Consider the following 24,908-nt stretch of genomic DNA (forward strand, 5'->3'; position numbering starts at 1 on the left):
GGAGTTGTTATTTGAGGCTGGGGGGTAGGGGGTAGGAGGAACGCAGGACCTGGGAGAGGTGGGAAGGTGGTGCCTGGGGAAGGAGGGGACTCTGATGGGGAGAGGGGTTTGGGCGGGCGTGAGTGTTACTCGCACACAAGGGGTGGGCAGGACCCCCAGGGGAGTTTTGGTTTGGGGAATGATGCTTTCTCCAGGGTGGAAGGGATGTAGTATTTGCCTTCAGGAACCTCTTTTCTGGTTAGGCCCAGTCATATGCCCCAGCTCGGAGCTCGTACCTGGAGGAGTGGGGAACGTAGGCCTCGCCGGTCCTGGGACCTGCCTGTCCTTGGATTCTCCCCGCTTGTACCTTATACTCAGCCAGCCACCTGCTGACTAATCAAAGGAGAAAATCCGCATTAAGGGAGGGCCTGAATCTGTAGAAGTGATGGTGGAGGTGAGGGAGGGGTGGAGAAAGCAGAGGATTCCAGAAATCCTGTAATTGGTAGGTGTTATAGTGCCTCTCAGTGTGTACCAGTTAGGCCAGTGATTGTTCTGGTTTCTTCCAGTGGTGGTGAGAAGGTGTGAGTGAAGAGGCCAAGCTAACTGAAAAGGAGTTTAAACAATTAAACGGGAGAACTGTAGTAACCTTTGAGTAAGGGAGGCATATCCTCCCATTTTAGTGTAAAAGGTAATTTATTTAAAAAATTTTTGTCAGATCCTGAACTGCCTTCACCTATAGTTGACTTAGGAATTGTGCGTCAGTCTTTTCTTTGTATGCATGGCCTGATTTCTCTGTAGCTAATACTTAAGACACGTCTGCAAAAGTTAAGAAGAGGCTTACTTGTTGGTCACAAAAGATTCTTCAGGGGTCAGGGGTGAGTCCAGACAATGAAGGGAGCCCCTGAAAGAAGGAGTCCTGAAGTCTACAGATTATAAAGTGATTTTGAAGAAGCTTAGTGAGTCTGAGACTTGAGGGGCGAGAAGAGCATCATCCCTGGTTACCTTGGGGGGTGGGGGGAGGTGTTAAATTTCACCTGTGAGACTCAGCAGGCATCATAGGCTCAAACCAGAAAGGGTCTGTACCCTGGAGACCTCAGTTCTGGTAGAGTTTGAAAGAAGAGTTTTATAGAAAGGAATTGGGTAAAGATTCAGAGAAGCAGCTAAGGAACCAAGGAGGAGATGGAGAAGTTTAATGTGAAAATAGACTGGAAAAATATTAGGACTCTGGTAGAAGAAAGAGTGGCCCAAAATGAAGCAAAACCCATAAATATTTATGGACAAAAAAATTTTATGCTATGGCTACGTTAACTATAAACTTACTTATAAAGCAAAATCATGCCCATACATAAAAAGCGTTTCCGTTTACAACTGGTAGTTAACTTACAGGACTGAGTTCTCTAAGAGGCCATTTGGGTAGAAAATATAAGTAAATTCAAGGAGGGCTTGGCCTTTAAGAGATTGCTGATGGAGAGTTTAGAATATTCTGTGCTAAACAGAAGCTTTTGAAGTGAACGTAATGTAGGAGGCTGGTTGTATCACTGGCCTGATCCAAAGTAGCTTTTTTTTTTTTTTTTTTCCAATGCTTTGTGAGTCTGTCTTGAAGGAAAAGGAAAACAATTGGGAATCATTTAAATTATAAAATGATGGCAGATAATTAACCAGAACAGATTGACACCTGTGTCCTCTGCAGCCTTGCAATGGATCCTGTCCGACCACCCTTCAGGGGCCCGTCTCCTGTGCACCCATCTCAGTCTGTTCGGATGCCGGGCTCTTGGCAACAGGCTCCAAAACCTTTGGACCCAGCTCTGGGCAGGGCACGACCTGCAGGCAGAGGCCATGTATTTGAAAAGCGAGAGGAACCAGGCCCACAGAGTGGGCCAGTGCAAAAGGTAAGACCGTGTCTGCATACATAGTAGCAGCACACAGCTTATCATCAGGGCAAATAAGGGATTTCAAGGTACTTAGGAAACTGGGAAGCCCTATATGAAAGAAAGGGTTTGTTTTTTTTCCCTTGAGCAACTGGTCGCCTCTTGGAATATATTTCAAATTCTTGAGTTGCAAGTCTAGAAAAAGGGCCTCATAATGGATGTTAGATGGACCTGGGTAAATGCCTTAGTTCTCTAGCTTCTATAAATATAAATATATACATACATAAATAAGTTTAAAGGTACAGTCTTTTGTTTTTTTGTGAGTGTTTAGATTTCCACTCTGGGTTTGACTCTATGGTATTAGCAGCCACTCTTGCCTCTAAGGTCATAATTGTTAAGAATGGTTCCTTTCAGGGCTTCCCTGGTGGCGCAGTGGTTGAGAGTCTGCCTGCCGATGCAGGGGACGCGGGTTCGTGCCCCGGTCTGGGAAGATCCCACGTGCCGCGGAGCTGCTGGGCCCGTGAGCCATGGCCGCTGAGCCTGCGCGTCCGGAGCCTGTGCTCCACCACGGGAGAGGCCACAGCAGTGAGAGGCCCGCGTACCGCAAAAAAAAAAAAAAAAAAAAAAAAAAAAGAATGGTTCCTTTCAGAAGGCTCTTTGCCTTAATCTTAAAGAAAAAGAGGATCTTCAGCTATTGTTAGTGCTGTGTGTATACTCGCATGGACATGCATTCTTAATCTCCTAATTATATAGTAATTTTAAGAATGGTATTTGTCTATAATTAATCTCAAAGAATAAAGAGTTAGCAAATACAGGAAGAACCTAATAGTGCAGTTATGACAATTTTAAGTAGGTTGACAATGTCAGATGTAACGTTCTGTAAGAAGAAACATTATTGACAGTAATCCTATATTTTTACTCAAATGGATTGCTTGAGTCTGTATGTGGCAACTCTAATTGGTGTAACAGTAGTAAACTTCCAAGACTGCTACAGGAAAACGGTAGCAAGTTTTGTTGAGGTTGTTTAAAAAAACCCCCAAATTCTGATACCCTTAAATGATCCATTTTTTGGGAAAATTTATTAGCCAGTACACTTGTTCTCTCTAACCTTAGGTGTACAGGAAATGAACTAGAAAAATAATTCTGTTGCATTTGTTATAATACTGTATATCAAATCATAAACTGTAACTGTTTATGCTTGAAAACCTAATATGACATAAGTGGTTTTGTGTTTTTTTTTTTTACATAAATTTATTTATTTTTGGCTGTGTTGGGTCTTCGTTGCTGTGCGCGGGCTTTCTCTAGTTGCGAGGAGTGAGGGCTGCTCTTTGTTGTGGTGCATGGGCTTCTCATTGCCGGTGGCTTCTTTTGTTGCAGATCACGGGCTCTAGGTGCGCGGGCTTCAGTAGTTGTGGCTCGTGGGCTCTAGAGCACAGGCTCAGTAGTTGTGGCACACGGGCTTAGTTGCTCCACGGTATGTGGGATCTTCCCGGACCAGGGATCAAACCCGTGTCCCCCGCATTGGCAGGCAGATTCTTAACCACTGCGCCACCAGGGAAGTCTGACAGAAGTGGTTTTTTTTTAAGACCATAAGGATTTAAACAATTTTTATAAGGTATTTTTATTCTTGTAACGTTTATAGAATTTGAAGTGGATGATTTTTATTATTTACCAAGACTTGAAGAAAACCAGCAGTGTTTCTGGGGTTTTAAACTACATCTTAGAATAACTTTATCCTTTGACTTTCTGTAGGAATCTGTGGGTTTGGTCTCAGTGTTCCAAGGACTGGGCCTTGAAACAGTGTCCCAGACCCCTGTGGAACAGGAAATGCGTCCTTTAGGTATGTGGAAAACTAACTTGAGAAAACGTGGTGTTACATATGATTGCTTTGTTCTTAACTTTACACAGTTTATCTTCAGAAAAATTACTGTACTTTATAAAATGTTCAGCTCACGGTTACAGCTGGGGTTTGACCATTCCATTTAGGTAGAGGCATTTTAGGTCGAGGCTTGTCTACCAGTATGGCACACAAGGACAAAGAAGAACCCCATCCCACTTTTCTGGATCGTTCAGTGTTGGCATCTGGAGATAGCAAGATGGCAGAGGCCTTCGTTGGTTGGAATAGGTGGGTAAAGTTGCCTTCTTGGCTGGCCATCAAATTCAGATGAAATATCTCTTAAGGCCAGAGAGAAACTCTAAAGTGGGTTGTATTATCTCACAAAGAAACAATGCATGGTTTCATGGTAAGAATGGGTATTTTCCAAGAGTAGTCAGCAGCTACTGATGCAGTCAGTCTTTGGACGAGCGTAAAAGCAGTACTCCACTGCACAGTTCACCACCCTGTTTGCCCTCTTAAGAATTCAGCCTGGTGGTAGTGGTTCTTTAACCCAGGTGGGTCAAACTTCCATCTCAATTTCTGCTATGGAAGTTGGCCCTGAGAGTCAATATTAATAACAATTGATGAATAAGTCATGTTGGCATATTGGATTTGGAGCGAATCCCAATGCTTGGGTCCCTTTTGCTGACTCCTCCAGGAAGAGAATGTAGACTTGGGGGACATTTGGATGGGGCATAGATAGAAGCATGACTGAGAAAGTTCTGATTTGCCTCTTTTCAACATTTCAGAACGCTTGGAAGAGGGAATTTGGATGCCTTTTTATTACCAATGGGAAGAGCAGCTGGTGGTATAGGCAGAGGAGTATACAAGGCTCCCGGTGGTCTCAGCCTGAATTCTCAGGATCCTGCCCAGCTGTCACCTCCGCCACCTCTGCCCCCGGCCCCACTGCACTCTCTGGATCACCCACCACTTGGGACTGCAGAACACATGGAAAAGTAAGTCAGGAGTGCTGCCTTCCCTGCTTGGTGATGATGTGGAGGAGGCCTCTGCATAGTATTGCAAACTCTGTTCTGTTGTGTCTAAAGTCCTCCTTGGGTGGTAGGTACTGCAGGGTTGTTTTGTTTTTTGCCAGTGGGGAGAATGACAAAGAGGGGGGGCAATTCCTGATGAGGTGAAATGGGGTTAGTGATGATAGCATGTATCTATCTAGAGTCTACTCATGGCTTTTCATTTCCTTCCTAATTCAGACATAGATAATTCTTTGTCATGTTGAAGATAAGGAAGTTATCTAGGAAATACATTGCAGCAGTTCATTTTTCTCTCTAGAACTAATTCTTATGTTCTTAGTTAGCTGGCCTAGTTATTCTAGTGATATTACTAGGACAAATAGGGTGACCTTGCTTCTCTAATTAGAGATTGCTAAGAATTTACCTTCTGGCTTTCAAAGCTTCTTTTGTATGTCTTGATTCTTGGTCTGTGTACCTGTAAGCAAAGTGTGAAATACTACTTCCCCCAATCTATCTTTCCTTTCCTTTTCTTTCTTTGTATTTTTGTGGCATGGATTATTTGTTTGTTTTTGGCATATGTGGGTGCTTTTGTTTTTTATTTTTATTTTCTAGAGAGCCTTTTGTGAAGCAAGGATCAAAAGGAACACCTCAATCTTTGGGATTGAACCTTATCAAAATACAGTGTCGTAATGAAGCAGTTTATCAATATCATGTGACTTTCAGGTATTCACAGCTTTTTTTCCCCCCTGTATTGTTCACTTCTTAGAGAGCAGTAATGAAATAGTTCCACAGGAATAACTGAATTGTTTTTGTGTATAACTCCTGATGCAGCTCCCCCTACAGTAATCATCTATTCAGATCCTTGCAATAAGTTTAAAGTTAACATTTTGTGTGTGTGTTTAGCTATATTACCAACCCAGATTTTAACTTAATAGGTGCAATTTTATGCATGAGGTTAGAGGTGGATTTTCTGTGAAGTTAATGAAACTTAAGTTCAGGGCCTTTTACTTGCATAGACCCCTTCATAACCTTTTTAATTTATCTTGTATCTGTAATTCTGTATTCCTCTTCTTAAAGAGACACCCCCCCCACACACAATGGTATCAGATACACACCCCACAATACTTGGATCCTTCCTGCATGAGTGCTATACCAGCATTTGATGGCTCTCCAATGATAGTCTAGGGTTAAATTTGAGGGTGAAAAAAACAGACAAAATAACTTTAATTTTATATTAGTAACTTTAGGATTTATGATACTTATTTAAAAGTTAAGAATTTATATTAGTCTGTGTTCTTTTTTAAAATCTCAGGAGAGCCATTAGCTGGAGGTTATTAGCTGGAATTGTGAAAATAAATGAGTGTTCTGGAATATTTATGGAGAAAAAGGAAGATGGAAGACAATTTTTGAAGCACAGCTATTAATTGGTACAAGAAGAAGAAGTGGAATGAAAGAGAGAAGAAAGGAACAGTTAGGGGAACAATACCCTGAAGACAGGGTTATAAAGCCAGAAAGAAGGACCCATTTGAATGAGGGGGAGGTGGTTGACTTTGGCCAAAGGGAAAAAAGTTGTTGAATTTGCTTTCAAGAGGCACCCTTGGTGATTTTCTAGTAGCTTTATTAGTGTTATGGGGAAAAAACGAGATTAAAAGAACAAAGGAGAGCCTGGGCCATGAGAAATAGCCAGTGGATTGGTCACTTATTTTAAAAGTATGTAAGAGGAATGAGAAATGGAATGATAATTGCTTTAAAGGTTTCTGTGAGGTAAGAAACTAGAGGTGACCACATATGACAAGTGAAGAGAAGGAGTCAGGAAACCTGGTGAAATTGAACTAGCAAGAGGGGAAGGTGGTGGGAATGGGCCTGCTCTGGAATGTAAGGGATGGAGATGGGTGTTAATGAGAGGGAAGAGTACTTGCTCTGGAAATGGATTGACAACTGGTAATGAAACAGAAAGGAGTGAGAGACTCCTCACGGGTCTCTGCATTGACCAGGCTGTGGAGAAGACATGGATTCTATAAATCTCGAGATTGTAGATGTGGACCTTTTAAGCCACAATGTGAAGAGGATGAGAGAATACCGAGAGGATGTATTACAGTGACTGGTCATCCTGTAGCTCCCTTGACATCATGGGGCTCTAAAAAGACAAATTTAAATATAGTGTCTTGGGCATAATGCCATGTATGTGTGAATTTTTTAGAAGAAGCATTTTGAAATGTGATGTTAGCCTGTGAGTGCTTAGTTTGGGCGATGACTGTATTGGATTACCGCTTGATTTTTTTGTTGATGTTATCTTTCTTCATGTACTTGAACATGCTTGACCCTTTTAACCTTGGATTTGTTTAAACTTCGAAGTTGTGGAATAGGTTGTGTGTTACTGTGATCTATTGGGACAATCATTGTACAAAGTAGCTACTGGACTTTTTCAAAGCTGTAAGATTTGTGACAGTGAATTGATAAAAAGTTGAAATTGCTGTGAGTGAAAAATGGTTAGAGTAAAATCCTATATTTTTTTAAAATATATTTTTAAAAGAGTGTATATTTCTGTAGACGCTAGAGCAGGGATTAGCAAACTGTGGCAGGCCTGCTGGGCAAATCTGGCCCACTGCCTGTTTTTGTAATAAAGTTTTGCTGGAACATAGCCATACTTATTGGTTTACATATTGTCTACGAGGCTTTTGTGCTATGTTAGCAGAGTTGAGTAGTTGTAGCAGAGACCATATGACCTGTAAAATCTTTCCATAAAAGTTTTCTGACCCTCTGGTCTAAACTCTCGAAGAATGTACACTGACATGATAAGGAGTTGTGTTTGGGTGGTGGAATTATGGATTGTTTTTATTTTCTGTGAGCCAGTATCCTTGGGTCAGAGTTCTTTTTTTAGTCAGATGTATTTCAATTTTTTAATATGACCACTAGATGGAGCAGTAGTCATAAGTGACTGCGTCTCTAACAGACCTACTGCACAGCTGTAAAGTCAAACTGAAATAAAATCCTCTTTATTATTTTCTAGCCCCAGTGTGGAGTGCAAAAGCATGAGGTTTGGCATGTTGAAGGACCATCGAGCTGTCACAGGAAACATCACTGCTTTCGATGGATCCATTCTCTATCTGCCTGTTAAGCTTCCACAAGTGAGACCAAATAGGAAGGGCACTTTGGGATGAAGCATGGGTGGTGGGAGATCACAGTGTCCCTGAACATTTGAGTTGTACTTCCCTATTCTGAGAGGAAAGGCAGACTTCTCCATAACAAAGAAATTGCAAACGGAGAAACTTTTACATTTGAGTTCTTTCTAGTCCCTTCTCAAGAGGAGTGGTTGGAAGCCTTTGACCTCAGTGACAAAGAATAGTTCAAGATTGCAAATTCAAAAGGCTCTATTGCTAGTTCTCCATTGGGTTTCTCTTACCACATCCTTTCATAAATCCTACTTGTCATGCTGTGATTTTGTCTAGTGTGGACAGCAAAGTTACAGTAAAGAATAAAACATGTTTAAGATGTTGCAGTGTTCTAGAACACAGTTGGATTAGATTAGTGCTTGGTAGTGTTGTCATTTCTCTTTACTTGCATATGTTTATTTGTTAGGTTCTTGAGTTAAAAAGTCAAAGGAAAACTGACAGTGCCGAGATCACCATTAACATTCAGTTGACAAAGATCCTGGAGCCCTGTTCTGACTTGTGCATTCCGTTCTACAATGTTGTTTTCCGTCGGTGAGAAACGACTGAAGTCTTATTTTCTTTAACCTCAGTCTTGTATTTGTAACAAAACTCTTCAGGAAGCTTGGATGGTATTAAAATATAGTGCATATATAGATGAGTTTGGAAACATTTAATAAATAAATGGATGACATTAAGGCTAACTTATTAAAAAGTTATCTCAGGGTTTCCCTGGTGGCGCAGTGGTTGAGAGTCTGCTGCCGATGCAGGGGACACGGGTTCGTGCCCCGGTCCGGGAAGATCCCACATGCCGTGGAGCGGCTGGGCCCGTGAGCCATGGCCGCTGAGCCTGTGCGTCCGGAGCCTGTGCTCCGCAACGGGAGAGGCCACAACAGTGAGAGGCCCGCGTACTGCAAAAAAAAAAAAAAAAAGTTATCTCACGTGATTGTCCAGATTCGGGTATATGAAAGTAGGTTTGAAGTAGCTGGATAGAGGGGGATGGTTTCCTTCCATTCATTCAGGAACTTTTTTTTTTTTTTTTTTTTTTTTTGCGGTACGCGGGCCTCTCACTGTTGTGGCCTCTCCCGTTGCGGAGCACAGGCTCCAGACACGCAGGCTCAGCGGCCATGGCTCACGGGCTCAGCCGCTCCGCGGCATGTGGGATCTTCCCGGACCGGGGCACGAACCCATTTCCCCTGCATTGGCAGACGGACTCTCAACCACTGCACCACCAGGGAAGCTCCATTCAGGAACTTTAAAAGCAAATGTTTATGGTACATATTTAATGGTGTCAGTGATGGGGCTACTTGAAGAGGTAGCATGTAAAAATTTTTGCTAGAATTTTTCCCAGTCCTTTGAATTTTTGGATACAGACAGCTCATAATTTTTTAACTTTTCTGAAGACTCCCAAATTTTCATAAAACTGTTATTCCCCAACCACCTTTTTTAAGATGAAACATAGAACCTGATTTCTACTTAGTAAGCTGAACTGCCAGGAACAAACATAACTTCCTATGCCTGACTGATAATCACAAATTTAGAAACGGACTTTCTTGTGCTCTTTTTAGTTAATGGGGAAAAGTAACGTAAATTGAGCTTGGGAAGTCAACTTGATTTTTGGTTACCTAGTCAGTAGAAAAAGCTGCAGTCAGTTGCATATACTGCAAGATAAATACTTTGGTAATTTTTATTTTTCTTTTGGCAAGAGTGTTCTCAGCATAAAAGCTATATTGTGCAAAGAGCATCAACATTTCTGCTCTTTTAGGCTTCCAAAGGAAAATGTAGCTAAGAGCAATTGAACTTAACTCTTTTTAATTCTTCTACTAGAAAACCCATTCTTGCTCTTTATTTCAGGGTAATGAAACTTTTAGATATGAAGCTGGTGGGGAGAAACTTCTTTGACCCTACAAGTGCTATGGTACTCCCGCAACACAGGTTGGTGGTGTTTTCTTCTTCCTCACTTTTGAATGTTCTGGAAATAAATTTTTCATTTCAATCACCATATTAGTATTTTATGATAGTGGGTACAGTTTATGAGTTAATTATTTTCCATAATTTAGGTTTTTAGTAAGTTCACAATGATGTTGACTTAATTTGTTTCCTATTGCTTTCTCATTTTTATTGGGGAGGGGCAGTATCTGCTCAAGGTATCGCCTCAAATGAGGCATGGAAATATCTGTGGTTCTTTTAGAACCCCAGCGTAAAGGCCACCTATGTCTTCAGATTGCAGATCTGGCCGGGCTATGCAGTTAGCATCCGGAGGACAGATGGAGGTCTTTTCCTGCTAGCTGATGTCTCCCATAAGGTCATTCGGAATGATTCTGTGCTGGACATCATGTGAGTGGATGGTGGCATCTACGTTTAACAAACTAACAATTTTCTGAGAAGTTCAGTAATAGCTGGTAATAAATACAGATAAGCCATTGTTCCGTTTGGGTTTTAAATTGTAGAATAGATTGAGAATGCTGAATTGATGTGCTCTTTCTGTGAGTCCTGTCAGGATAGGCATCTGAATAGAGACCTGCTGCACTTAGACTGAGGAGGAATGTATGTAAGTCTCTGGTTACGAAGACTTGGTTTAATATACACATACCCTGAGTTCTTGTTTAAGTGTATTACTCTAGTAAATATTTACTGTAGTAAATATAGATGTGTATAATTTGTAATCGTTACATGAAATCCTGTCTTATACATAAATCTGTGTGCATCTATGACTTCTTTTTTTTTTTTTTTGCGGTACGCGGGGCTCTCACTGCTGTGGCCTCTCCCATTGCGGAGCACAGGCTCCAGACACGCAGGCTCAGCGGCCGTGGCTCACGGGCCCAGCCACTCCGTGGCACGTGGGATCCTCCCAGACCAGGGCACGAACCCGTGTCCCCTGCATCGGCAGGCAGACTCTCAATCACTGCGCCACCAGGGAAGCCCCATCTATGACTTTGTTAGGTTGTGTACCTAGAAGTGGGATTACTTAATGAAAAGGTCGAACATTTTAAAGACTTGAAATATTTACTATAATAAGATGTTTATATATATATTGACTGAATACTCTCTAGAAAATTTACTTAGTTTATTTTCTCACCAGCTATGTATAACTACTGGGTGCTACCAAACTTATGAATCTTTGCTTATCTGATAAATTCATTCATTCCATCAACATATATTTATAGTGCTCCAGTTTGTACCAGAGTTTTGGAACTTACCAGTTAACAAAACAAAGATCCCTCTCCTCATGGAGTTTGCATTGTAGTCAGGTGAGATAAATAGTAAATAATAAGCACGATAAGTAAATTGTATAGGGTACTAGAAGTGATAAGAGGTATGGAGGAAAGAAAAGGTAGAACACAGGGTAGGAGAGATCAGGAGTACTAGGGGTGGGATGGAGAGGGGAGAGAGCTGTCATTTCAGTAGCATGTCAAGCTCATTTGAACCAACACTTGGAACAGGTGAAGGAGTTAGCCAGGTAAATATATGGGCTAAGGGAATTCTTGTTAGAGGGACAGCTGAGGTAAAGGCCTAAGCCAGAAATATGCCTGGCTCTTCAAGGAGCAACAGGGAAGCCAGGGTGGCTAGAGCAGAGCAAGTGAGGTGAGGGCAGTGGAAGGATGGAGGAGATGGAAGGAAGAGCTGAGGATATAGAGCTTTGTAAGTCTGTTGTCAAAAGTTTCGGTTTTAGTGTGAGTGAAACAGGACTTGTAGCCAAGGAGTGACACGATGTGACTTGAGTTGTGAAAGGATCCCTCTTGTTACTTACTGCGTGGAGAATAGGCTTGGTGGGATGGGGTAGAAGTGGGGAGACCAGCCAGGAAGCTCTTGTAATAATCCAGTGGAGAAATGAGGGGGTGGCAGCAGTAAAGGTGGTCAGTGGTTGGCCTCTGGATTTGTTCTCAAAGTAGCGTTCAGTCGATTTCCCAGCCGGGTGGTGGAGTGTGAGAGGAAGAGAGAGGTTAAGGAAGACTCAGACTTTTTTGACTGAATTTGCAATTATTTATTTTGTCTCTCCTAGACTCTCTGTCCTTGATGGGGGAGACCATCTCTCTTTCTCTCACATGGTACACCCAGACGTAGTTTATTCCTAGCCTGTAGTAAGTGTTCAAGAATGTTTATTAAATAAAAATAGATGTCTTTAAATTCGCTCCTTCTTTATGGTTACTGTCTTTGTTTTTCTACTTAGAAAGGTCTACTTGTTTTAATTTCCAGTGTTTTAAACCTTCTGGAACTTGGTTAGGATCATAATGATTGTTTTGGTACGGTTACACAATTTATTGAAAAACACTTTTCTTTAGATTTAAATCACTATTTTTATCAAATGCTAAAATACTTGGATTTATTTCTGAATATTTCATTTTGAACCACTGGTTAAAACCAGTGTGATACTGTTTTAATTATTGCCGTTTTATTAGGTTTTATTATTTGTCAGGGAATTCTGTTTTCAGAATTTTTATTCTGTACCCCCCTTACTCTTTCATGTGAAACTTTGAATAATTTAGTGAAAATAAGACAAAAAGTCAATTGGCAATTTGAATGATATTGACTAGGGAGAGTGTTCAGTGAGGCTTCCTATTCATAAATTTGACATGTCTTTTCATTTATTGAAATTTATTTTTATTAAAGTTTTAGTCATATTATGACTACACAAAAACTATAGGTGAGCTATGTAGTATGTACTGTGATTATTTTTGTTTTCTGCACAATTATCTTGGATATAAAAACTGTCTTTAAAACATTTTTTCTAAGTGCATAATTTTGTATGTACTTACCATTAATTCAACTTTAGATTCACATCCATTTGTGTAATCTCACTGTACATTCAGGCACTAGGTATTTTGTCAGTTTCATCCTCCCTGTCCCCTCCCCCTCCCCCCCCCCCCAAATCATTTCTTGGATTGTTTAAATCAAATTATATCTAGCTTTGAGCTCCTGTTCTCCAAGACAGTAAGAAGTCCTAAGTCAGGTATAACCCCATTATATTACATACGAGACCCTGAGATGTTCATGGTCCTGGTCCTAGTCTGGCTGTAGTGCCTAGCACTCAGCCTTGGAGAGCATGACTCAGGTGTGGGGCTCTGCACTTCTTAGTTTTCCCTTGCAGCCTTGCAGTTGTTACACACTTGGGACTTTGCCACCTTTCTTTCCCTGTGTGCTTTATGTTGTTATGAACCACTGGAAACCACAGAAGAGCAGTTATTTTCCTGGAAGTTAGGTCTTAAGGCTAAAAGCTGCTGCATTTCTCATCAGGAATGCTTGACTACCTAAATGTCCATTGAGAGATGAATGGATAAAGAAGATGTGGTGTGTGTGTGTATATATATGTGTATACACACACACACACACACCACATACACACAATGGAGTACTACTCAGCCATAAGAAATAATGAATTAATGCCATTTGCAGCAACATGGGGGGACCTAGAGATTATCCTATAAGTGAAGTAAGTCAGAAAGAGAAGAACAAATACCATATGATATCACTTATATGTGGAATCCAAAATATGACACAAATGAACTTATTTACAAAACAGAAATAGACTCGGACATAGAAAACAAACTTATGGTTACCAAAGGGGAACGGGGGTAGGGGAGGGGTAAATTAGGAGTTTGGGACTAGCATATTCCAACCACTCTACATAAAACAGATAACAAGGTCCTACTGTATAGCACAGGGAACTATATCCACTGTCCTGGAATAAACCACAATGGAAAAGAACATGAAAAAGAATATGTACGTATATATGTAACTGAATCACTTTGGTGTACACCAGAATCTAACACAATATTGTAAATCCCCCAACTATACTTCCATAAAGAGGAAAAAAAGAATGGTTGGCTTATTTCTCAAAGGGTAATGAACAAAGAAGGTTAGGTTTCATATGTTGCTATTAAGTTCTCAGTAACGCATTTAACGACCCACAGAATTCGGTATCATCTTAGAAATCTCTGTGAAAACCTGAGTGGCTTCAGTTTGGACTGGCTGCTCTCCAGCGTAGCTGATAGTTACTGTCTGGGATTCCCCTTCACTGTGGTGAAGACTCCCTTTCCCTCTCACCACAGGTATCCTGTAGTTCGATCCCATGACGACTTCTTCCTGGTTTACTCTCTTGTTTCTGAGCTCTTACGTGTTTGAAATCTCTTTATTTTACCTTAGTTTGATTGGGCATAAAATTTGAGATTGGAGATAATTTTCCCTTGGAATTTAAAAATCATGGTTCCACTGGTTTTTTTTTTCCCTTCGGTATAATCTTTATTCATGTTCACATATTCTTTCACATATTCTTTCCTTATTTAAACTTAACTCTTTGGGTGTTATCATAGTAACGCTCTATTTGAATACACCTTATTTCTGAATTTTTCCATTTTTTCATTCTGTAGGTGAGTAAACAACCACCTCTTACACCATCCTTATATCTTTTTTACCTCATTTGTACCTTTTGAGCAAGCCCAAACTTGATTTTAGTAGTGCTTCATCCCTTCTTTTTTTTCATATTTTAATTTTAGATTTGATATGTTAAATGCTGTGTAGGTACTACACTTCTAAAAAATTATTATGGTTAGTAATATATTTTAGTATTGGTAAGGTAAGTCCTTCCACCTTGCTCTTACATCCACTATCTTCCTTTTTCTTTCCTATAACTATTTTTCACATTTATTTTCCAGATTAATTTCAGAATACTTTTGTTGAGAAAGTATGCCAGAAAATGCCACTGCAGTTTTGCTCCATTTTCTTTCTGCTTTCAGATTTACTGTTGAAAAAATCTAAAGCCGTTCTGATTTCTTTTTTGAAATTAAGTTTATTTTTTATTGCGGTATAGTTGATTTACAATATTAGTTTCAGATGTACAACGAAGTGATTCAAAATTTTTATAGATTATATTCCATTTAAAATTATTATAAAATATTGACTATGTTCCCTGTGCTAATTATATCCTTGTAGCTTATTTATTTTGTACATAATGGTTTGGACCCCCTGAATTCCATACCCTTATCTTGCCCTCACCGCTTCCCTCTTCCCACTGGTAACCACTAGTTTGTTCTCTTTAACTGTGAGTCTCTTTCTTTTTTGTTATATTCACTAGTCTGTTTTTTCTAGATTCCACATGTAAGTGATAAAATGCAGTATTTGTCTTTCTCTGACTTATTTCACTAAGCTAATACCCTCCAGGTCCATCCATATTGTTGCAAATGGCAAAATTTCATTCCCTTTTCATGGCTAAGTAGTATTCCAGTGTGTGTGTGTGTGTGTGTGTGTGTGTGCGCGCGCGCGCGCATGCTCGTGTGTGTGTGTGTGTGTGTATGTGTATCTCAGTTCTTCCTTATCCATTCATTTGTTCATGGACACTTAGGTTACTTCCATATCTTGGCTATTGTAAACAATAATAATAATAATGCTGTTGTGAACAATGGTGTGCATGCATCTTTATGAATTAGTGTTTTCTTTGGATATGTACCCAGGAGTGGAATTGCTGGCTCATATGATATATTTTTAGTTTTTTGAGGAACCTCAATACTGTTTTCCTCAGAGGCTGCACAAATTTATATTCTCATCAACAGTGTACAGAGGTTCCCTTTTCTCCACATCCTTGCCAACATTTGTTATCCGTGGTCTTTTTTTTTCTTTTTTAAATTTATTTTATTTATTTATTATTTTTGGCTGCATTGGGTCTTCTTTGCTACGCGCGGGCTCTCTCTAGTTATGGCGAGTGGGGGCTACTCTTTGTTGTGCGTGGGCTTCTCACTGCAGTGGCTTGTCTTGTTGCGGAGCACGGGCTCTAGGTGCGCAGGCTTCAGTAGTTGTGGCACACGGGCTTCAGTAGTTGTGGCTCGTGGGCTCTAGAGTGCAGGCTCAGTAGTTATGGCTCAATAGTTGTGGCGCTCGGGCTTATTTGCTCTGCGGCATGTGGGATGTTCCCGGACCAGGGCTCGAACATGTGTCACCTGCATTGGCAGGCAGATTCTTGACCGCTGTGACGCCAGGGAAGCCCCATCTGTGGTCTTTTTTTTTTTTTTTTTTGCCGTATGCGGGCCTCTCACTGTTGTGGCCTCTCCCATTGCCGAGCACAGGCTCCAGACGCGCAGGCTCAGCAGCCATGGCTTACGGGCCCAGACCGCTCCACGGCATGTGAGATCTTCCCGGACCGGGGCACGAACCCGTGTCCCCTGCATCGGCAGGCAGACTCTCAACCACTGCACCACCAGGGAAGCCCCAATCTGTGGTCTTTTTGATGATAGCCATTTTGACAAGTGTGAGGTGCTATCTCATTGTGTTTTCTGTGTTTTTTTTAACATCTTTATTGGAGTATAATTGCTTTACAGTGTTGTGTTAGTTTCTGCTGTATTAACAATGAATCAGCTATATGCATACATATATCCACATATCCGCTCCCTCTTGCATCTCCCTCCCACCCTCCTTATCCCTCCCTTCTAGGTGGTCGTAAAGCACTGAGCTGAGCTCCCTGTGCAATGCAGCTGCTTCCCACTAACTATCTGTTTTACATTTGGTAGTGTATATATGTCAGTGCTATTCTCTCACTTCGTCCCAGCTTACCCTTCCCCCTCCCCGTGTCCTCAAGTCCATTTTCTACGTCTGTGTCTTTATTCCTGTCCTGCCCCTAGGTTCATCAGAACCAATTTTTTTTTTTTTTAGATTTCATATATATGTGTTAGCATACGATATTTGTTTTTCTCTTTGTGACTCACTTCACTCTGTATGACAGACTCTAGGTCCATCCACCTCACTACAGAGAACTCAATTTCATTTCTTTTTATGGCTGGGTAATATTCCATTGTATATATGTGCCACATCTTCTTTATCCATTCATCTGTCAGTGGACACTTCCATGTTCTGGCTGTTGTAAATAGTGCTGCAATAAACATTGTGGTACATGACTCTTTTTGAATTATGGTTTTCTTAGGGTATATGCCCAGTAGTGGGATTGCTGGGTCATATGGTAGTTCTATTTTTAGTTTTTTAAGGAACCTCCATACTGTTCTCCATAGTGGCTATACCAACTTACATTCCCACCAACAGTGCAAGAGGGTTCCCTTTTCTCCACACCCTCTCCAGCATTTATTGTTTGTAGAATTTTTTTTTTTTTTTTTTTTTTTCGCTGTACGCGGGCCTCTCACTGTTGTGGCCTCTCCCGTTGCGGAGCACAGGCTCCGGACGTGCAGGCTCAGCGGCCATGGCTCACGGGCCCAGCCGCTCCGTGGCATGTGCAATCTTCCCAGACCGGGGCACGAACCCGTGTCCCCTGCATCGGCAGGCGGACTCTCAACCACTGCACCACCAGGGAAGCCCTATTGTTTGTAGAGTTTTTGATGATGGCCATTCTGGCCAGTGTGAGGTGATACCTCATTGTAGTTTTGATTTGCATTTCTCTAATGATTAGTGATGTTGAACATCTTTTCATGTGTTTGTTGGTAATCTGCATATCTTCTTTGGAGAAATGTCTGTTTAGGTCTTCTGTCCATTTTTGGATTGAGTTGTTTGTTTTTTTGACGTTGAGCTGCATGAGCTGCTTATATATTTTGGAGATTATTCCTTTGTCAGTTGTTCTGTTTTCAAATATTTTCTCCCATTCTGAGGGTTGTCTTTTCATCTTGTTTATGGTTTCCTTTGCTGTGCAGAAGCTTTTAAGTTTCATTAGGTCCCATTTGTTTATTTTTGTTTTTATTTCCATTTCTCTAGGAGGTGGGTCAAAAAGGATCTTGCTGTGATTTATGTCATAGAGTGTTCTGCCTCTGTTTTCCGCTAAGAGTTTTATAGCATCTGGCCTTACATTTAGGTCTTTAATCCATTTTGAGTTTATTTTTGTGTATGGTGTTAGGGAGTGTTCTAATTTCATTCTTTTACATGTAGCTGGCCAGTATTCTGAGCATCAATTATTGAAGAGGCTGTCTTTTCTCCATTGTATATTCTTGTCTCCTTTATCAAAGATAAAGTGACCATATGTGCGTGGGTTTATCTCTGGGCTTTCTATTCTGTTCCATTGATCTTTATTTCTGTTTTTGTGCCTGTACTATACTGTCTTGATTACTGTAGCTTTGTAGTATAGTCTGAAGTCCAGGAGCCTGATTCCTCCAGCTCTGTTTTTCTTTCTCAAGATTGCTTTGGCTTTTCGGGGTCTTTTGTGTTTCCATACAAATTGTGAAATTTTTTGTTCTAGTTCTGTGAAAAATGCCATTGGTAATTTGATAGGGATTGCATTGAATCTGTACATTGCTTTGGGTAGTATAGTCATTTTCACAATGTTGATTCTTCCAATCCAAGAACATGGTATATCTCTCCATCTGTTTGTAGCATCTTTAATTTCTTTCATCAGTGTCTTATAGTTTTCTGCTTACAGGTCTTTTGTGTCTTTAGGTAGGTTTATTCCTAGGTATGTTATTCTTTTTGTTGCAGTGGTAAATGGGAGTGTTTCCTTAATTTCTCTTTCAGAGTTTTCATCATTAGTGTATAGGAATGAGAGAGATTTCTGTGCATTAATTTTGTACCCTGCTACTCTACCAAATTCATTGATTAGCTCTAGTAGTTTTCTGGTAGCATCTTTAGGGTTCTCTATGTATAGTATCATGTCATCTGCAGACAGTGACAGTTTTACTTCTTCTTTTCTGATTTGGATTCCTTTTATTTCTTTTTCTTCTCTGATTGCTGTGGCTAGGACTTCCAAAACTATGTTGAAAAATAGTGGTGAGAGTGGGCAACCTTGTCTTGTTCCTGATCTTAGAGGAAATGGTTTCAGTTTTTCACCATTGAGAACAATGGTGGCTGTGGGTTTGTCATATACGGCCTTTATTATGTTGAGGTAGGTTCCCTCTATGCCTACTTTCTAGAAAGTTTTTATCATAAATGGGTGTTGAATTTTGTCAAAAGCTTTTTCTGCATCTACTGAGATGATCATATGATTTTTATTCTTCAGTTTGTTAATGTGGTGTGTCAAACTGATTGATTTGTGAATGTTGAACCATCCCTGGAATAAATCCCACTTGATCATGGTATATACATCCTTTTAATGTATTGTTGAATTCAGTTTGCTGATATCTTGTTGAGAATTTTTGTGTCTACATTTTTCAGTGATACTGGCTTATAATTTTCTTTTTTGGGAATATCTTTGTGTGGATTTGGTATCAGGGTGATACTGGCCTTATAGAATGAGTTCAGAATGTGCCTTCCTTTGCAAGTTTTTGCAGCAATTTGGGAAGGATAGGTGTTAACTCTTGTATAAATTTTTGGTAGAATTCACCTATGAAGCCATCTGGTCCTGGACTTCTGTTTGTTGTGAGTTTTTTTATTATTGAAATTTCATTACTGGTAATTGGTCTGCTCAGATTGTCCATTTCTTCCTGGTTCAGTCTTGTGAAGTTGTACATTTCTAGGAATTTGTCTATTTCGTCTATGTTGTCCATTTTATCCACATAGTTGTTTGTAATAATCTCTTGTAATCCTTTGTATTTCTGTGGTGACAGTGTAACTTCTTTTTCACTTCTGATTTTATTGATCTGGGCACTCTTTTTTTTCTTGATGTGTCTAGCTAAAGGTTTATCACTTTTGTTTATCTTTTCAGAGAACCAGCTCTTAGTTTCATTAATCCTTTCTGTTGCCTTTTTAGTCTCTATTTTGTTTATTTCTGCTTGTGTTCTTTATGATTTCTCTCCTTCTACTAACTTTGGGTTTTGTTCTTCTTTTTCTAGTTCCTTTAGGTGTAGGGTTAGGTTGTTTCTTTGAGATTTTTCTTGTTTCTTGAGATAGGCTTGTATCACTATAAACTTTCCTGTTAGAACTACTTTTGTTATGTCCCATAGATTTTGGATCATTGTGTTTTTTTTTTTCATTTGTCTCCAGGTATTTTTAAAATTTCTTCAGTGACGCCTTTTTTAGTAGCTTATTGTTTAGCCTCTATGTGTTTGGTGTTTTGCAGTTTTTTCCCTTTGTAGTTGATTTCTAGTCTCAGTGTTATAGTCAGAAAATATGCTTGATATGATTTCAGTTTTCTTAAATTTACTGAGAATTGTTCTGTAGCCTAGAATGTGATCTACCCTGGAGAATGTTCCATATGCACTTGAAAAGAATGTGTATTCTGCTGCTCTTGGATGGAATGTTCCATATATATCTATTAAGTTCATCTGGTCTAATGTGTCATTTAAGGCCAGTGTTTCCTTACTAATTTTCTTTCTGGGTGATCTGTCCATTGATGTATGTGGGGTGTTAAAATCCCCTACTATTATCTTGTTACTGCCAATTTCTCCCTTTATGTCTGTTCGTATTTTTTTTACGTGTTTAGGTGCTCCCATGTTGGTTGCATATATATTTATAATTGTTTTATCTTCTCCTTGGCTTGATCCCTTGATCATTATGTAGTATTCTTCTTTGTCTCTTTTAACAGCCTTTGTTTTAAAGTCTGTTTTGTCTGATATATGTATTGCTACCCTGGCTTTCTTTTGATTTCCATTTGCACAGAATACTTTTCCATCGTCTCACTTTCAGTCTATGTATGTCTGTAGATCTAAAGTGAGTGTCTTGTAAGCAACATATATATGGGTCTTGTTTTTGTATCCACTCAGCTCCTCTGTCTTTTGATGGGATCATTTGGTGCCTTTACATTTAAAGTAATTATTGGTAGGTATGTACATATTGCCATTCTGTTAATTGTTTTGGGTTGTTTTTGTAGTTCTTTTTGGTTACTTTTTTCTGCTTTTGTTCTCTTCCCTTGTGATTTAATGACTATCTTTAGTGTTAATGTTTGGATTCCTTTTTCTTTTTTGTGTATATCTATTATGGATTTTTGGTCTGTGTTTATCATGAGGTTTATATATATGATTATATATATGATTATTTTAATTTGCTGCTGTCTTAATTTCAAACACATTTTAATAGCTCTGCATTTTTTACTCCTCTCCCCCAATGATTACTGTTTTTGATATCATATTTTTATCTTTTTGTTTTGTGTATCACTTAACTACTTACTGTGGATATAGATGATTTTACTGCTTTTGTCTTTTAACCTTCCTACTAGCTTTGTATGTGGTTGATTTACTACTTTTACTGTATATTTGCCTTTACCAGTGAGCTTTCTTCTTTCATAATTTTCATGTTTCTAGTTGTGGCTTTTTCTTTTTTGCTTAGAGAAATCCCTTTAACATTTCTTGTAAAGCTGGTTTGATGGTGCTGAACTCTTTTAGCCTTTGCTTGTCTATAAAGCTTTTGATCTCTCCATCAAATCTGAACAAGAGCCTTGCTGGTCAGAGTGTTCTTGGTTTTAGATTTTCCCCTTTCATCACTTTAAATATATTATGCCACTCCCCCCCCCCCCCCCGCCTTTTTTTTTTTCTGGGAGAGGGAAGGATTTATTATTACTTGCAGCAAGTAAGGAGAACACTGGGGTTGTTTCCCAAAGCAGTGTCTCCTGTGCCACTCCCTTCTGGCTTGCAGAGTTTCTGCTGAAAAGTCAGTTGATAGCCTTACGGGAGTTCCTTTGTATGTAAGTTGTTGCTTTTTCCTTGCTGCTTTTAGTATTCTCTTTTTATCTTTAATTTTTGCCATTTTAATTACAGTGAGTCTTGGTATAGTCCTCTTTGGGTTGATCCTATTTGGGACTCTCTGGTGCTTCCTGGACCTGGATGTCTGTTTCCTTTCCCACGTTAGGGGGGATTTTCAGCTATTATGTGTTCAGATATGTTCTCTGCCCCCTTTCTTTCTCTCTTCTCCTTCCGGGACCCCTATAATGCGAATGTTATTGCAATTGATGTTGTCCCAGAGATCTCTTAAATTGTCCTCATTTCTTTTTATTCTTTTTGCTTTTTTTTGGTTCAGCTTCAGTGATTTGCATGCCTCAGACTTATAGTTTGCTGATCCATTCCTCTGTATCATTTAATCTACTGTTGATTCTGTCTAGTGTATTTCATCTCAGTTACTGTATTCTTCAGCTTCTTTTGGTTTTCCTTTATGTATTCTAACTCGTTTTTAAACTTCTCACTCTGTTCATCCATTCTTCTACTGAGTTCTTTGATCATCTTAATGGTCATTACCTTGAACTATTTACTGGGTGGATTGCCTGTCTGCACTTCACTTAGTTCTTCTGGTTTTATCTTGTTCCTTCATTTGGGCCATGTTCCTCTGTCGCCTCATTTTGCCTAACTTGCTTTTATTTCTGTGTATCTGGTAGGTTGGTTATATTTCCTGACTTTGGTGGAGTGGCTTTTTTTGGAGACATTCTATGTGCCCCAGCAGCTTGGTCCCCTCTGGTCGCCAGAGCTATGTGCCCTATGGGTGTCCCCATGTGGGCTGCATGGGTCCTTCAGTTGTGGTGGACTGACTATTGTGGGTGGTCTGGTAGGTGTGCCTGGCCCTGGTCCAGTTGGTTGCCAGGCCCTGCATTGTGCAGAGGCTGCCAGCCTCTGATTAGCATGACCAGTCACAAGGTGGCTGGCTGTGGAACTCCAGGGTGTCCTGGGACGAGTGCTGGCTCACTGGTGAGCACAGCTGGCTTCTGGCATGGGTGTTTGTGAGACTGGTGTTCCCAGATGATTGGGGCTGGTTCCTGACACAGCTGACTGCAGGTTCTGGGGTGTCCTAAGGCTGATGCCAGCCTATTGGTGAGTGGGACTGGATCCCGGAGTGGTTGGCTGAATCATCCAAGGTATCTTAGAGCTGGTGTTGGCCTGCTAGTGGGTAGGGCTGGGGCCCAGGATTTCCTGGGGCTGGTGTCAGCCTGCTGGTATGCAGGAATGGGGCCCAGGGGGTCCTAGGGATAGTGCTGGCTCACTGGTGTGTGGAGCCAGGTCGTCGGCCATCTGGTGGAGAAGGTCACGTCCAGTGGTGGCTGTGAGCTCAGGCGGGTCTTAAGGTAGCCTGCCTGCTGGTGGATGTGGCTGTTTCCCTGCCTGGGTAGTTGCCAGGTCTGAGGTGTCCCAGTACTGGTGCCTACAGGCTGGTGGGTGAGGTGTGGGGTTGGGTCCTGAGGCTAACAAGCTAGAGGGAGGATTCCAAAGTGGTGCTTACCAGCACCAGTGTTCATGTTATAGAACAAGCTCCCTAAAACGCTGCCAGTGTCCATGTGCCTAGTGTGAGCTACAGTTGCTTCCTGCCTCTCTGGGAGACTCTCCAGATCAGCAGGTAGGTCTGGTCCAGGCTCCTTTCAAATTACTGCTTCTGCCCTGGGTCCTAGAGTATGTGAGATTTTGTGTGAGCCCTTTAAGAGTGGAGTCTCTATTCCCCACAGCCCTTTGGATCGCCTGAAAAAAGAAGCCCCACTGGCCTTCTAAGCAAAACATTCTGGGTGCTCATCTTCCTGGTGTAGGACCCTTGTGCAGGGAAGCCTAATGCAGGGCTCAGACCTTCACTCCTTGGGGAGAACCTCTGCAATTGTAATTATCCTCCTGTTTGTGGGCCACCCACCCAAGGGTATGGGACTTGATTGTATCAGAACTCCATTCCTCCTACCCATCTCATTGTGCTTCCTTCTTTATATCGTCAGTTGTAGAAGGTATTTTCTGGTGGATTCCGGTCTTTCTTATCAGTAGCGCTCTGTAAATAGTTGTAATATTGGTGTGTCCATGAGAGGAGGTGAGCTCAGAGTCTTCCTTCTCTGCCGTCTTCCGTTCTGATTTCTGATTCCAGAATCTTTGTTTCTCCCACATGCTCCCTTGGGAGTTTTGGGAGCCCCTCTTTACTCCAGTATTTTGAAATTTTATTGGTTCTTCATTTCTTCTGCATCTCTTAGGATTCTATCTTATTTTCCATTTGCTTGAAGAACCCCCTGTAGTATTTCCTTTAGTGTGGAATCTGCTAATGGCATAACTTTTTTAAGGTATTATATCTTTTTTTTGGCCTTTGGTTTTCAGCAGTCTCGCTATTCAGGCATACCTCATTTTATTGCACTATGCATTATGGTGTTTTTTACAGGTTGAAGGTTTGTGGCAACCCTGCATCAAAAAAGTCTGTTGGCACCATTTTTCCAACAACATTTGCTCACTTTGTGTGTCTCTGTCACATTTTGATAATTCTCACAATATTTCAAACTTTTTATCATTATTATGTTTGTTATGGTGATCTGCGATCAATGATCTTTGATGTTACTATTGCAAAAAGATTACAACTGGCTGAAGGCTCAGATGATGGTTAGCACTTTTTAGCAATAAAGTATTTTTAAATTAAGATACGTACAATTTTTAGACAACGCTATTGCACACTTAATAGGCCACAGTATAGTGTAAGCACAACTTTTTAAAAAAGTGTTTATTTGACTTTCTTTTTTTTTTTTTTTGCGGTACGCGGGCCTCTCACTGTTGTGGCTTCTCCCGTTGCGGAGCACAGGCTCTGGACTCACAGGCTCAGCGGCTATGGCTCACGGGCCCAGCCGCTCCGCGGCATGTGGGATCCTCCCAGACCGGGGCACGAACCCATGTCCCCTGCATCGGCAGGCAGACTCTCAACCACTGCGCCACCAGGGAAGCCCTGCTTGCTTTATTTTTGAATGTTTTAAAACTTACTATTACTGGTTCATTATAAAGGGTGAAAACTCAGGAAGAGCCAAATGGAAGAAATGCTTGGAGCAGTGGAGGAGAATAGGGGGTCGGGGGCTTCCATGCTCTCTTCAGGCACACCCACCCTCCCAGCACTTCCATGAATTGAGCAATCAAGAAGCTCCCCCAAACCCATCAGTTAGAGGCTTTTATGGAGGTTCTGTTATGTAGGCATTATTGGTTAGATCATTGGGTCTTTGGTGACCAAGTTCAATCTGCAGCCCCTCTCCCCTCCCCAGAAATTGAGAGGTGGAGCTGAAAGTTCTCAGTTATGGGGCTGAAAGGCTAGGTTATGTCTTAGTTTTTCTGGGGACCATCCCCAATCCTGAAGCTACTCATGGGCTCCCAGCCCCCTGTCATCTCATCTTCTGCTTGTTTCAGGTTTAGTTTGCTCTTGTTTTTCCAGTGTCTCAAGGTAGAAGTTTAGGTTATTTATTTGAGGTATTTTTTCTTTTTAATGTAGGAATTTACAGCTATAAGTTCTCCTGTAAGTATTGCTTTAGCTGTATCTCATAAGTTTGATTATGTTGTGTTTTCATTTTTATCTAACT

General features: G+C 40.7%; 1 protein-coding gene across 2 annotated transcripts in view; it reads left to right on the top strand.

The window, feature by feature from the left end:
• Nucleotides 1-1,673: 1,673 nt before the first annotated feature.
• Nucleotides 1,674-24,908, top strand: part of PIWIL2 (piwi like RNA-mediated gene silencing 2) — a gene marked incomplete at both ends in the record, with an annotated part of 67,473 nt that continues 44,238 nt past the window's right edge. The window contains 9 exons of one of the 2 annotated variants that reach the window (XM_079706920.1): nt 1,674-1,868; nt 3,600-3,691; nt 3,838-3,972; nt 4,473-4,679; nt 5,304-5,414; nt 7,702-7,819; nt 8,271-8,395; nt 9,695-9,782; nt 10,071-10,177. In XM_079706920.1, coding sequence (XP_079563046.1) covers nt 1,677-1,868; nt 3,600-3,691; nt 3,838-3,972; nt 4,473-4,679; nt 5,304-5,414; nt 7,702-7,819; nt 8,271-8,395; nt 9,695-9,782; nt 10,071-10,177 — 1,175 coding nt within the window. The remainder of the gene's footprint in view (nt 1,869-3,599; nt 3,692-3,837; nt 3,973-4,472; nt 4,680-5,303; nt 5,415-7,701; nt 7,820-8,270; nt 8,396-9,694; nt 9,783-10,070; nt 10,178-24,908) is intronic. The other variant, XM_079706919.1, reaches the window with a different exon arrangement.

Source organism: Hyperoodon ampullatus (assembly GCF_949752795.1).
Source record: "Hyperoodon ampullatus genome assembly, chromosome: 6".
NCBI lineage: Eukaryota > Metazoa > Chordata > Mammalia > Artiodactyla > Ziphiidae > Hyperoodon > Hyperoodon ampullatus.